General features: G+C 40.1%; 1 protein-coding gene across 2 annotated transcripts in view; it reads left to right on the top strand.

The window, feature by feature from the left end:
* Nucleotides 1–1,075: 1,075 nt before the first annotated feature.
* LOC310862393 (differentially expressed in FDCP 6 homolog) overlaps nt 1,076–12,050 on the top strand; it is a 13,818-nt gene continuing 2,843 nt past the window's right edge. For both annotated transcript variants that reach the window (XM_083770279.1, XM_083770280.1), the window contains exons 1-8: nt 1,076–1,197; nt 3,692–3,832; nt 4,379–4,564; nt 5,910–6,137; nt 6,335–6,481; nt 7,636–7,744; nt 8,709–9,007; nt 10,159–10,325. In XM_083770279.1, coding sequence (XP_083626405.1) covers nt 1,102–1,197; nt 3,692–3,832; nt 4,379–4,564; nt 5,910–6,137; nt 6,335–6,481; nt 7,636–7,744; nt 8,709–9,007; nt 10,159–10,325 — 1,373 coding nt within the window. In that variant the 5' untranslated portion in view covers nt 1,076–1,101. The remainder of the gene's footprint in view (nt 1,198–3,691; nt 3,833–4,378; nt 4,565–5,909; nt 6,138–6,334; nt 6,482–7,635; nt 7,745–8,708; nt 9,008–10,158; nt 10,326–12,050) is intronic.

The raw sequence follows: 12,050 nt of genomic DNA, 5'->3' as shown, positions 1-12,050 counted from the left end.
TCTTTCTTTCTTTCTTTCTTTCTTTCTTTCTTTCTCACTTCCTCAATCAACAGTGTGATAAAACATATTAAAAGACTGTAAAATCGTTAAAATGAATAATAGGATTAGGATAAGTCGTAGTGTGGGGCGGCAGTGACTCAGGGGTAGCTAAAGTGACCGGTTCCCAGTTCGAACCAGGTTCGAACCCGGGCTCCTCCAGAGTTGTGTCGAAGTGTCCTTGAGCAAGACTCTGAACCCCTAATAATTGCTCCCGATGTGCAGGTAGGTGCCTCGAGTCCGGCATCGGTATGTGAATGTGTGTGTGTGACTAATGCATGGTGAATGTAATGCACAATCTATCTGTAATAAAGCGCCTTGGATAAACGCTATATAAATGCACAATTTACCATGTAGGCCTACTCTCGTGACTCGTGAGCTATGGTCCTGGACCAGGTCCAGAGCAACTCTCGTGATGAATACAAACTCCAAACTAAGCAAGGACTCCATTGTGATCAGTACGGTCCTTGAGATTAATACTTTTAATATGTAGGCTACTGCAATCTATGCTTGCAGTGGAGAGTAGCTGTTGAACTTGAAACAGACTATTCCGTTTCAGCCTTATTCGGGACTAGTGTTTTAAAATGTTGATTGGAGTTTTGAATCGGCAATTCAGCATTCTTTTAGGCTTCGTACACACATATCAGACGAACATGCTCTGTGCTGTCCGTGTTTCATGGCCGCCTCAATGCTTTTCCAATGGAAGTCACGTGGTTTGACCAAACAGTTGTGTGTGATGGGGGAGGGGGGCAATCAAACAAGTGTTTAGTCAACCACGTGACTTCCATTGGAAAAGCATTGGGGCGGCCATGAAACACAGGCAGAGCACAGCACAGTTGTTCTTTATGTGTGTAAGAGTAGACTGTGGGTCCCTCCAGTGGTTCACCAACAGATGGCGCTAAAATTAGTCTGATAAAACAAACAGGGTCACACTATCAGCCACTTGGTGTGTGGGTGGCTGCCTGTCACTGTGTCACACCAGGGCCACGTATCAAGACCAGAAAGGAGAAAGAACTGTGAAAGGAAGAAGAAGAAGAAAGAACAGAAAGTGAAATTGCAGCAGACATGGACCTGCGTGCAGAATTACTCAAGTCAATTTGGTATGGTTTCACAGCCTTGGATCTAGAGAAGAGTGGCAAGGTATCAAAGTCTCAGCTCAAGGTGAGTGGAAGAATATTCTAACTGGATGAGATTTGATAATGCTTTCAGGATCAATAACTTGGATGTCTTTTCTTCAACCAGAAATCCTTATTTCCGTTCTCACAAGCTTAGTCCTCAAGCCTAGGACGAGTGACGTAAAATGAAGCAAATGTGTTACAGAAGATTAGTTATTATAATAGGAAAAGTTATTAAATTAGTCCTTTTTTATTTTAAGAAATGTGTTCTTTAACAATAGGTGAGGTGATGGACATAGGCCTATAATATAACTTATATAGCTTAACTGACATTTCCTGTGTGAAGAAATCTTTTGTAACCAATGTTCCTTCACAAAGAATTTGCTGATAGTGTATTTCCTATGCTCTCAATACTGAAAGGCACACAATATGCATCTCTGTCTTGAGAACTATGAGCGGGAGAGTAGCAGTTTGTTCTCAGCCTGTATATGAATGGCAGCCCTCATCTCTAAGTTGTGCCTTGACTGGGCCCATGATATAACAATGTGCAGTGCAATTGGTACTCTGGCACTGGATGGGACCTGACCAGAGAACTGACCATTGAATAGCGTATGCTCATCGATACACTACGTCACAAATATCAAAAGAACATTGTAAGCCAAACTAAACAAAAAACAGCCCACACCAAGTAGAAGCATCTTGTTAATTGTTATCTCTGTAGGCTACGGTCCTCACCAGCAGTGCCTCTCAATGAAGCCACTGTGTTGATCACTTGATTTCATCATTATGTCATTTCATTGGACCAGACTCCATGCCAGCCACCCACAGGATCCAGCCATGTGCTCCTGGCTCACAACAGAACCTTGTTATGACCAGGCGTATTCCTGTAGGTGAAGGCAGGCTGTTGTTGTGTACTGGCTGACCCAGTGTCAGTGTTCTTATACACTCAGGGTTCGATTTGCTGGGGTGGGGGTGTCATGTATTTCATTTTGGGAGAATATATATTTGATAAAAATCACTATTAAAGCGAACACGTATGTTAACCACATTAACCCTGGTGTAAACCTATATATATCTTTAAATGAAAAGAAATAGCTAAAATAGTTATTTTCTCCATTTGTTGTATAAGAAAGTATATAGGGCTTACCGGTAATAGTTTTCAATTCAAACCCTGCTTAATGAGAGTCAGGTTTGATGCAAATGCTTTGAGAGAGACAGGATGTGGTATTTCAAAACACAGAGGATGTTTGTCTGATAAAATACATCAGATATGTCAAAATTATGGCTTTCAATTTCAGAAATTGGTCACAGTGCAAACAGATATGCTTTATAGTAAAGCAATACATGAAAGTCTTGGAGCTACGAGCAGGCGTTATAGTGCATTGACCATTTGATTTACTGAGTTGTTGTTTTTTATATTTACCTCAATTAAAAAATATATTTTATTAATTCACTGTTTCTGTCAAATATTGTGACAGATTATTTTGGGCAAGTACCTGGCTTGTTTGCATATCTTTGACATGATTTCTCCACATGAAATGGCTGTCACGATCATGACATTTCACTAGACAATTAATTGTCCTACAAATAATTGTGATTAATGATTTAATTGTATTGGAACATATAAACACGTAAACATTACATTTCTGTTTGGCTTTCAGACTTTGTAAACACAAATTCCACAGGGAAGATACAGTATGACAAATCATTTGAATATACAAAGAAGTAACTGAAAATGACTAGTACAGTACCAATAATCAAAATAAATAATGTACTATGACTAAAATAGGCCGTATTTATTTATACATTCAACATTACTCGTAGATCAGCTTTTGCTGCTATTTTTTTTTATGTTTGAAAATGTATAAACATTTTTCAACACAGAAACAATTCTGACCATTATGCACATTATGCTAAATTAATTGTGATAATTTACAATTTAGGTTTTTAGCAGATGCTCTTAATCCAGAGTGATTTACAGTAAGCAAGAACAATACATGGTAATACATCAAATACATAGAAAATAGTCATCAGGAATCATAAGCAAGCTAACAAACTGACAATAGAATAGAATATCTGTACAATGAATTTAAGCTATACACTATATAGTATACACTATAGGAGGTGCGTATGAAGCCTGTCTTGGACGGGGTATCTGGACGTAAAAACAAGTGCTACCGTAGGATGGGGTCTACAGAAAATGCTATCTAAATTACATAAGTTTAGCCTTTGCATACACCTGTAAGGCCGTTGAGGCTAGTGCAAGTGCTATGGCAGTGCAATGATAATCACATAATTTTATAATGAATGCCAGTATATCAATGAATGAAATCTTAAGGGTGAAAATGTTTAATCCCAGTTGTTTTATCTCCTTTTTCTAAGAAATTAGAAATTATACAGCTATTATCTGCATAGTATTAAGAAAAATAGGATATATGACATCAGACAGATGTATCAGTTCCATAAGAATGATGTCAAGTGTATTTATCATTTTTCAGGTTTTCCTGATAACCTTCGTTGCTCACTTTATTGTATTCCAGGTGCTTTCTCATAACCTGTGCACAGTCCTGTCTATTCCACATGACCCAGTGGCTTTAGAGGAGCACTTCAGGGATGATGACGACGGACCAGTGTCCAGCCAGGGCTATATGCCTTACCTCAATAAATATATCCTGGACAAGGTGCTACAAACAAACACATCTATCCATGTTGTATTATGTATTGATTGTATCACATTATAAAATCTATTTTTCAACCAGTGTTTCATGACCCAAATCTCAGAATTCTCAGAAATAAATTGATACTCTGTGTACTGCTGTGTATTTTTAAGTAAACACAAAAAATATTTTCCAGTACATTATTTCTCGTACACAAATCCAGTATTTTCTTTCTCTTTTAATTATCTTCTCTTATCCTCCTTTCAATACAGTAGGAATTGACTGAAAACTATTTTTTATCAATTGTCTTACAAAGATCCTGTATTTTCTTCTCTTTTTTACACACCCTCTGCTGTTTGCATTGCGATCCAAATTGCGATTTAATTGTCACAAGTTTGAATTGATTTTAATCGATTTACGATGTATCGTTACATGCCTAGTTATCATACATCATGACAGGGGTCATGGACAGAGATGAATATTTGGTTAATTTGGGTCCAAATTTGTATGTCTATTATGAATGGGAACTTCTCTCTGTACCTGACATAGTGTTATGCATTATGTCCCAAGGTTGAAGAAGGCTGTTTTAAGAAGGAAGATGTTGATGAGCTCTGTTGGACTCTTACGGCAAAGAAAAACTACAGACCTGACAGGAGCAGCGATACTCTGCTGCCAGAAAAGGATGCTTTTCGTCTTTGGTGTCTCTTCAACTTCCTGTCTGAGGATAAATACCCTTTAGTGATGGTTCCTGATGAGGTTGGTTCACCTCACCCACCAACCATATTTCACAACAAAGTGTATTATACCTTTCTCTAAAGTGACTAAACTATGAAATAGTTTAAAAAGCAGGTGGCTTGCGCACATCCAGTTCCTGGCTGGTGCTGGACTAAAGGTAGATACATGAAAGAAGACAGAAAGAAGTCCGCACACAGGCTCTGCTCCAGTGGTGTTTTGTTTTATTTAAAACACCATTAGTTTAGACACACAACGTTTCGGCCGTGAACGGCCATTAGTCTAAACTAATGGTGTTTTAAAACAAAACAAAACACCACTGGAGCAGAGCCTGTGTGCAGACTTCTTTCTTCTTTCATTAAACTATGAAATAAATAAATAATCAGGAATCTATAGCCTGCCCTGAATATAATGTATGCATATAATGTCCACATTTCTAAACCACAGTTTATTTCCTTCACTGAACACCCTGTTCTTGCAGCAGAAGTGTGGGCTTGTTGCTGTCTTGCAGTTTGCGTTTTAGTTTCCTGTAGTTTGACTTTCATAACCGCTACAGCCATAGTGCACACCGTATACCTAACCTTTAATGGGTGGAGTTGCTTGTATCTGGAAGGCAGTTATAGCAAATAAGAATGGAATCTGAAGGATTTGACTAATACATTTTGATCACAAGACTCCAGAGTTTTGTACAAAATCTGTAGGAGTAGCAAAAAAGTGTGTTTTAAGATGTGTTATGATCAAAATAATCCAGGAAAAAGATTTGGATTGTAGACAGGAGCAGCAGTAGCAAAAGTGGGTTTTGAAGAAAACTTAAAATTATGGGGAGTTGTATCTGATGTATCATGAATGATCCAAAGAATCCAGGGAAGTTTGTTTGTTTGTTTGTTTGTTTGTTTGTTTTGTTATAGCGCTACACTTGGGCCGATTTGACAGGGGTGGAGGAGCTTCCTTGGCCTACTGGGAGTGTCCGTCCAACCCTGCCAGACCCAGACCCAGACACACACACACACACACACACACACACACACACACACACACACACACACACACACACACACACACAAACACTGTGTCCATCCAACAACGGATGGAAGGACAGGAGCGAAAACAAAGTATGGTCACAATGCCTTACAACACAATGCATTGTGAGCTTGTAGATCAAGTATTTTCGGGAAAGATTTAGTGTAGAGGAACATACTAGATGACCTAGTATAGAGTCCCGGAGGACATTGGTCAACTTGGTTGGTTCAAATGGATAATATTGACGATTGTCTACCAAGTGATCAAATCAAATGCAAACTGTGTTGTGCACGTTCACCTTATCTGTATGCATGAGCTCAAGGCTTTGTTGTTTTCCCTGTGTTTTAAGGTGGAGTACCTATTGAAGAAGATATGCATGGCTATGAGCACTGAGCTCAACTGTGGTGAATTAGAAGAATTCCTTTCCCAAGATGCAATGCAACAGAACAACTTCATCGTTTGGGCTTTTCTGGAGATGATGAACTCAGGGAGGATAACCAGAGGAATGGATAAAAGCATAATCAGTATGGCTATAGAAGAAGTGTACAGGGAAATACTTGGCGATATCCTCAAGGAGGTAACAAACCTATCTGCCATTAGCGTTTGGACTGGCATTGCCAGACTGATCATGTGGGATCACGACTTTTAACGTTTGTGATGATCAGTCTGGCAATGGCAGCCTATTTAGAGTTGCCTGTTTGGGTCTCTATAAAGCATGTTTCTTTGTCATTAATCAGTATACTGTATGTTGGGTTGGGAATGGAATGCATCCAGGGCTATTTGTGGAAAAAGGGTCAGTTGAGAAGAAACTGGAAGGAACGCTGGTTTACCCTACGACCCAGTAACTTGGCCTACTACACTTGCGAGGCTCGTAAAGACTGCCAGGGCAACATAGCTCTAGATGCCGACTGCTGTGTGGAGGTAAGCAGCCCAGAGAAGCAATTTCACATTAAGTAGACAAGTAGAGGACATTTTGGGGAAATTATACTGGTTAAAAATATTACTTCAAGTAGCATATTGTCAGAACTCATAATCACTGTATTGCCAGTATGTGACATAGATAGGACAATAACAGCTAGGACAATGTCACTTCACTAGACAAACATTGTGCTAATGACTCCAAAGCTCTTGCTGTTCTCTTTCAACGTATATAGAAAGACAATTGTATCAATTTCGATATGTCTACTTAGTATAGTACCAGTATGTTTACTGTTTTAAGCAAAAAATATGTTCTCTATGTCAAACAAATGTCAGAAAAGCATGTCTTACCACAACACATGGAGCCAACAGTATATGATTCAAGTTCATCAGGGCCACTTTTCTAATTCAGTGGTTCTCAAATATTTTCATGTCAAGGAACCCCAAATTGATACATACGGTACTGTACCTGGCACAAGTGTTTTATTATTTAAAGATGGAGTGCCACAATTTTTTTATTTTTCCAGTTTTTCATGTGTCTATGAGGTGACAGTACTTAATTAGACAGACTGGAGTTGTTTTTATGTGCAATTGTGTATTGACTTTGTATTTAGGGTTTCTTCCTGGAGGCTGAACCCTTGACAGTCAAACAGGCCAATGAAGTAAACAGTAATATAGTGACACCACACTATCAGCCCCTCCCCTAACCCCTCCCCCTTTATCATACAACTACAGCTGTGGGTGCGGCTTCAGTTCAGGTGGATCACCACCCATCACCACCCACCAGGCAAACCAGGCATACTTAATGAACTGGTGGGCTTGTCCACATAAAAGCATGATTTTAACAAATACTGTACACTTTTTGGAAAAAGTTCTTCCCCCTTATATTGTAATAATTCCTGATGATCATGTTTTAGGGTGGAAAAAAATGGTGGCACTCCATCTTTAAAAAATTAAATATCAATCAGCATTCAGCTCACAACGCCTTGCATTGTGAAGCGTTATGTCACCTGTTCCTTATTTTTGGAACACCACCAAGGGGTTCCCAGACCCCACATTGAGAACCATTGTCCTAAATGAACTCAACTCAGTCAATCCTATGATATTATTGTTGGTTGATGGTCTATTTTAAAATTAAAGTATGTGTGTGTGGACAGATTGTGTCAGACCGAGATGGGAAGAGGTGCATGCTCTGCCTGAAAACCTTCTCTAAGACCTATGAGATGAGTGCCTCAGACAACAAACAGAGACAGGAATGGACTACAGGTCAGAAGGGTCACTTGATGCTTAGTCCTTCATGTTCATGTTGATTATTTACATTTCACAAATCTGTCATATTCTCTCATCAAAAAATATGTATGTATGTATAAGTGCTCACAGCAGTGGTTTTCAAAGTTGTTGTGCCTAAGGCACACCAATGGGCAATTAAAACATAGGCCCAAAATAGGGAAGTCAGGTTGATTTGCTCGTCCACACATAATGTACATTCTCCATTCATTGTCAATGGGAATTTAATGTTTGTGTAAAACAAAAATCTACACTAATAGCTGAATATAGGAAGGGCTAGCGCCCCTCAAAAAATAAATACACCTTCAATATTTGTATTTATTTTATAAATAGATCATCTTTCATTCAATAGAGACCACTCCCGTCGCAAGTTCATGATGTCATATGCCTATGTGTGGTCCAGACCTATGGAATGTATGGAATACATTATGCTAATAAAGAACTACTCAATACATAAGGTTAATATCAAAGCAATATTTTTTGTAAATATAAATATAAATAACCTCCTTTTTATTAACACGTGCAATATACATTCCATAGGGCTGGACCACACATGGACAAATTACATCATCAACTTGCGGCGGGAGTTATCTCTATTGAGTGAAAGTTTATCTATTTATAAAACAAATAAAATAGTTACGGTGTTTTTATTTTTTTAATTTTAGTTTTAGACAGCAATTATAATGCATATATTTGTCTTATTATCCAGGGGTCCTTTTAACAATAATTCATAACTTATAGTTGTATTTATTGCTATACTATAATAATGTTTGGTCGTTAATCCCAAGGCACACACAGCCCAACGTTTGGTAACCACTGGCTAATGCATAATTTAATCTCTGTCGTATGCCGTTGGTTGTGCCGAAAATGTCAAGCTTGCGTATCTGCAATTTTTGGCTATTTCCGTTGTACAATGGAGCATTTCTCTCTCCTGTGTGCCCAGCCATTCAAATGGCCATCAGGTTGCACATAGAGGGCAAGACCTCCCTTCACAAAGACCTGAAGCTGAAGCGGCGCGAGCAGCGCGAGCAACGAGAAAAGAGGCGCCAGGCCAAGGAGGAGGAGTTGCAGAGGCTACGAGCCTTGCAAGAGGAGCGGGAGCGTAAACTGGCAGAGCTGGAGCTCCTCAAAGAGGCGCAGAGGCAGGCTCAGGTTCTCCTGGAGCAAGACGAGCATAGGAGGCGTCAGCAGCACGAGGAGCTCCATCAGGCCCTGGAGGTGCAGCTTCGTGAGGCTGAGCAGGTGAGGAGGGTAATGGAATGGGAGGGGAGTCTAACCGCCTGACAAAAACCAGACTCACTCAAATTGTTGTGCTCTGAATCAATTAATTATTCAAATAAATAAAAAATAGAGCTGCAAGCAGCTATAAGATGGGGTCAAGCCCAAAAAGAAAAAAGCTATGCAATATACACAATGAGACTGCTGTCCGGTTTTTTGGTTACGCTGATTGGCTGAAGGTGTTGTCTGTCAACGCTGTAGTCCCGTAACCAGAGTCAGACTGTGTTTTCTTTGACGTGGCCAAAGAAAGGCAGAAAAGTGGATCGAGCAAATCATAACAATTTACTCATTGGGAGATCTAAAGGTCAGAGATTATTCAAATATTTTATTGAAGTTTTCAAAGGACAAACAACAGATACATAACAAAACAAATACAGAATATACAAAACAACAAAAAACAGTACTCAACATGTATATAGAGTATAGAATTATGAAATTCAAAGGTCAGAGCTATTTTGACAAATGAGTGTGAGCTTCAGTTCCTGAGGGATTCTCACTGCCCTCTACCATATTGCCGAATGTCGTGAAGAACGATACCACAGAACTGCCAAAAATGGCGAAATTTTCACTGAAACAATAAGGGGTCTACGCCCTTTGGGCTTTACCCCTAGCTAACAGTATACAAATACAAATAAAGTTTATTATTATTATTAACAAGTCACACAAAATAAACTACTATGGATGTGCATGTGCCAATTTGAGATTTGTAGACTTTAACCTCCATCTGGGTTTGTCAAGGAAATGCACAGGAAAGGGGGTGGGGGATATTCATTTGAGGGTGTTAAAAAAAGTCATCCTTGATGGCATATTCGAGATTCAAGATTTTAATTTGTTACATCTCATACTGTATATAAAAGTACAAGAGTAAAATTATTTGGTTTCAGTTTCACAATATTATAGCAATATAGACAACAATAACTAAATAGGAAGGGCAAAAAATATAGACTCCCTAGGAGTAATTTCTTTAGGTTTCTACAGGTTAGGAACTACATCCGTAACCTTTCTTTATTCAAGTTTATTGCTGTCTGATAGTGTAAGAATAAGTGAAAACCATAATTGCAATTTGCTGTAGAACTGAGGTAGTCTTCATGTTAATTTCCTTCTACATGTCTCAGGCACGGACCAGCATGCAGGCAGAGATGCTACTGAAAGAGGAGGAAGCAGAAAAACAGAGGAAGAGGATCCAGGAACTGGAGGAGATGCAGAAGCGTCTAGAGGAGGCTCTACAGCAGCAGATCAAAGCCAGGCGGGATGAAGAGGCCTCCCGTTACACTCAGGCTGGGTATGGTGTTAACTGTATGTTGCAACTGTTAACCACACACAACAACCATGTGACTGCTCTCGGAAAACTAGATGAAGAGAATACTGTAACTTTCAGCAAACTCTTTTTTCTCTCTCTTTTTTTGTGGTTAACTTCTCTAACTTCTGACGTCATGTGGGTCTATGGGATTTTCCATTATTATGTCATCATGCTGATGCCTTAAGACCGGCCATGAATTTCCTAACAGCGGCGGAAAGGTTTACTCAGTAGCATGAAGATACCAAGGAGTTGTCAGTGATGTCACTGACTGTGGTTTCTAAACAGCTTCGAGTCCTTGCTATTTCTGTGTTGCAAAGCATTACAGTGACATCACTTTCGAATCCTTGGTATTTTTACCAAGGATTCGACCCCCCCTCACCCCCACACATGCCCAAAGAAATGTTGTGTTGCACGTAGCTTGAACACACCCCTCTAGGCCGCAAACAGAAGCCTGTGTGCATGGCAGCCAATCACACTGTCGTTTTTTGGGAAACAATGTCAAACACAACAACATAGAAATAGCCATACCTGTCCTCATTGCGCACGTAAGGCCTCCTGCAGGAATACATTTAGAAGCAAACCTTTTTCCCTTTAAGAGTGAAGAGAGCCTATACTGTCAGCTGTCCAGCAGTCCAAATATTATTAAATTAAATTTCAGAGGCGAAGTGATATCGGCAAGGTAAATGTAGGCCTATATGAAAACACTACTGTCCCATTGTGCAAGTGAATTAAATTGAATAACATTTGATTGTGGGTTAATAAATATAGGCCTAGACAAGGAGGTTAAATGGGAGGCTAAAGTTACCAGTACAAGCCATTCTTTTATTGACCGGTCAGGCCGGTATGGTAGGCCTCAGGCTTACCAATATACAGTAGGCCTCAGGCCTACCAATATAGGCCTCAGGCCTACCATACCAGGCCTCAGGCCTACGATTGTGTGGCACATCTATGCACGGAATATCTATGTTCACAGTGAAAGGGGGTGTTGTTGAGAAGTACCACACGCATACTCACTATTTATATTTCCTTTGGGAAACCCAGCCCTTGGCTGTTGTTATTGTATGATAATAAGAGGATTGGTTGATTTTGGCTTTTGTGAGGACACAATTTGTGATTGGCCGGACTGAGATGATGTATGATGATAAGAGCCCCTCTCACTTCACACGGGTGTGATTTCTTGAGTGGTGCAACCATAGGGTGCAGCACTCCAATGCCCAGCAATGTGTGTCCCTTTGTATACGTGCATGTATGCGTGTATATATGATTATATGTATGTCTGTTTAGAGGACCAACAGGTGACAAAGTGGCGCTGTTGAGCTTCACACTGTGCACAGGTGCATGATGGGAAGCTGAGTTTTTAGCAGCCATGTGGCGCTGTTGAGCTTCACGCTGTGCACGTCTGCATGATGGGAAGCTGAGTTTTTAGCAGCCATTACGTGATTTCGGGTGTGACAGTAAAGTACAGTACAGTAGAGGGACCCCCTGGGGACCCTCACACGGTAACTCTGTCATTTCGCAACCGTTTTGGACGTGGGGCGGCTCGCCAGAAACGGGCCTGCCCCCTGGGCTCTGTAGGTCTGGAACCCCCACATGGAGTTGCACCACTCACTTCACACAGGTGTGATTTCATTTTAATGAGTGCTCTGGGGGAGCAGTTAACGGTTACCGGTAATAAGTGTCTTGGGTTGGCAACGTTGTGACATTCTG

Source organism: Protomyctophum parallelum (assembly GCF_964188405.1).
Source record: "Protomyctophum parallelum genome assembly, chromosome: 7".
NCBI classification, from domain to species: domain Eukaryota; kingdom Metazoa; phylum Chordata; class Actinopteri; order Myctophiformes; family Myctophidae; genus Protomyctophum; species Protomyctophum parallelum.
Note: the sequence above shows the minus strand (reverse complement) of the source record. Positions and strands in the feature narration are given on the sequence as shown.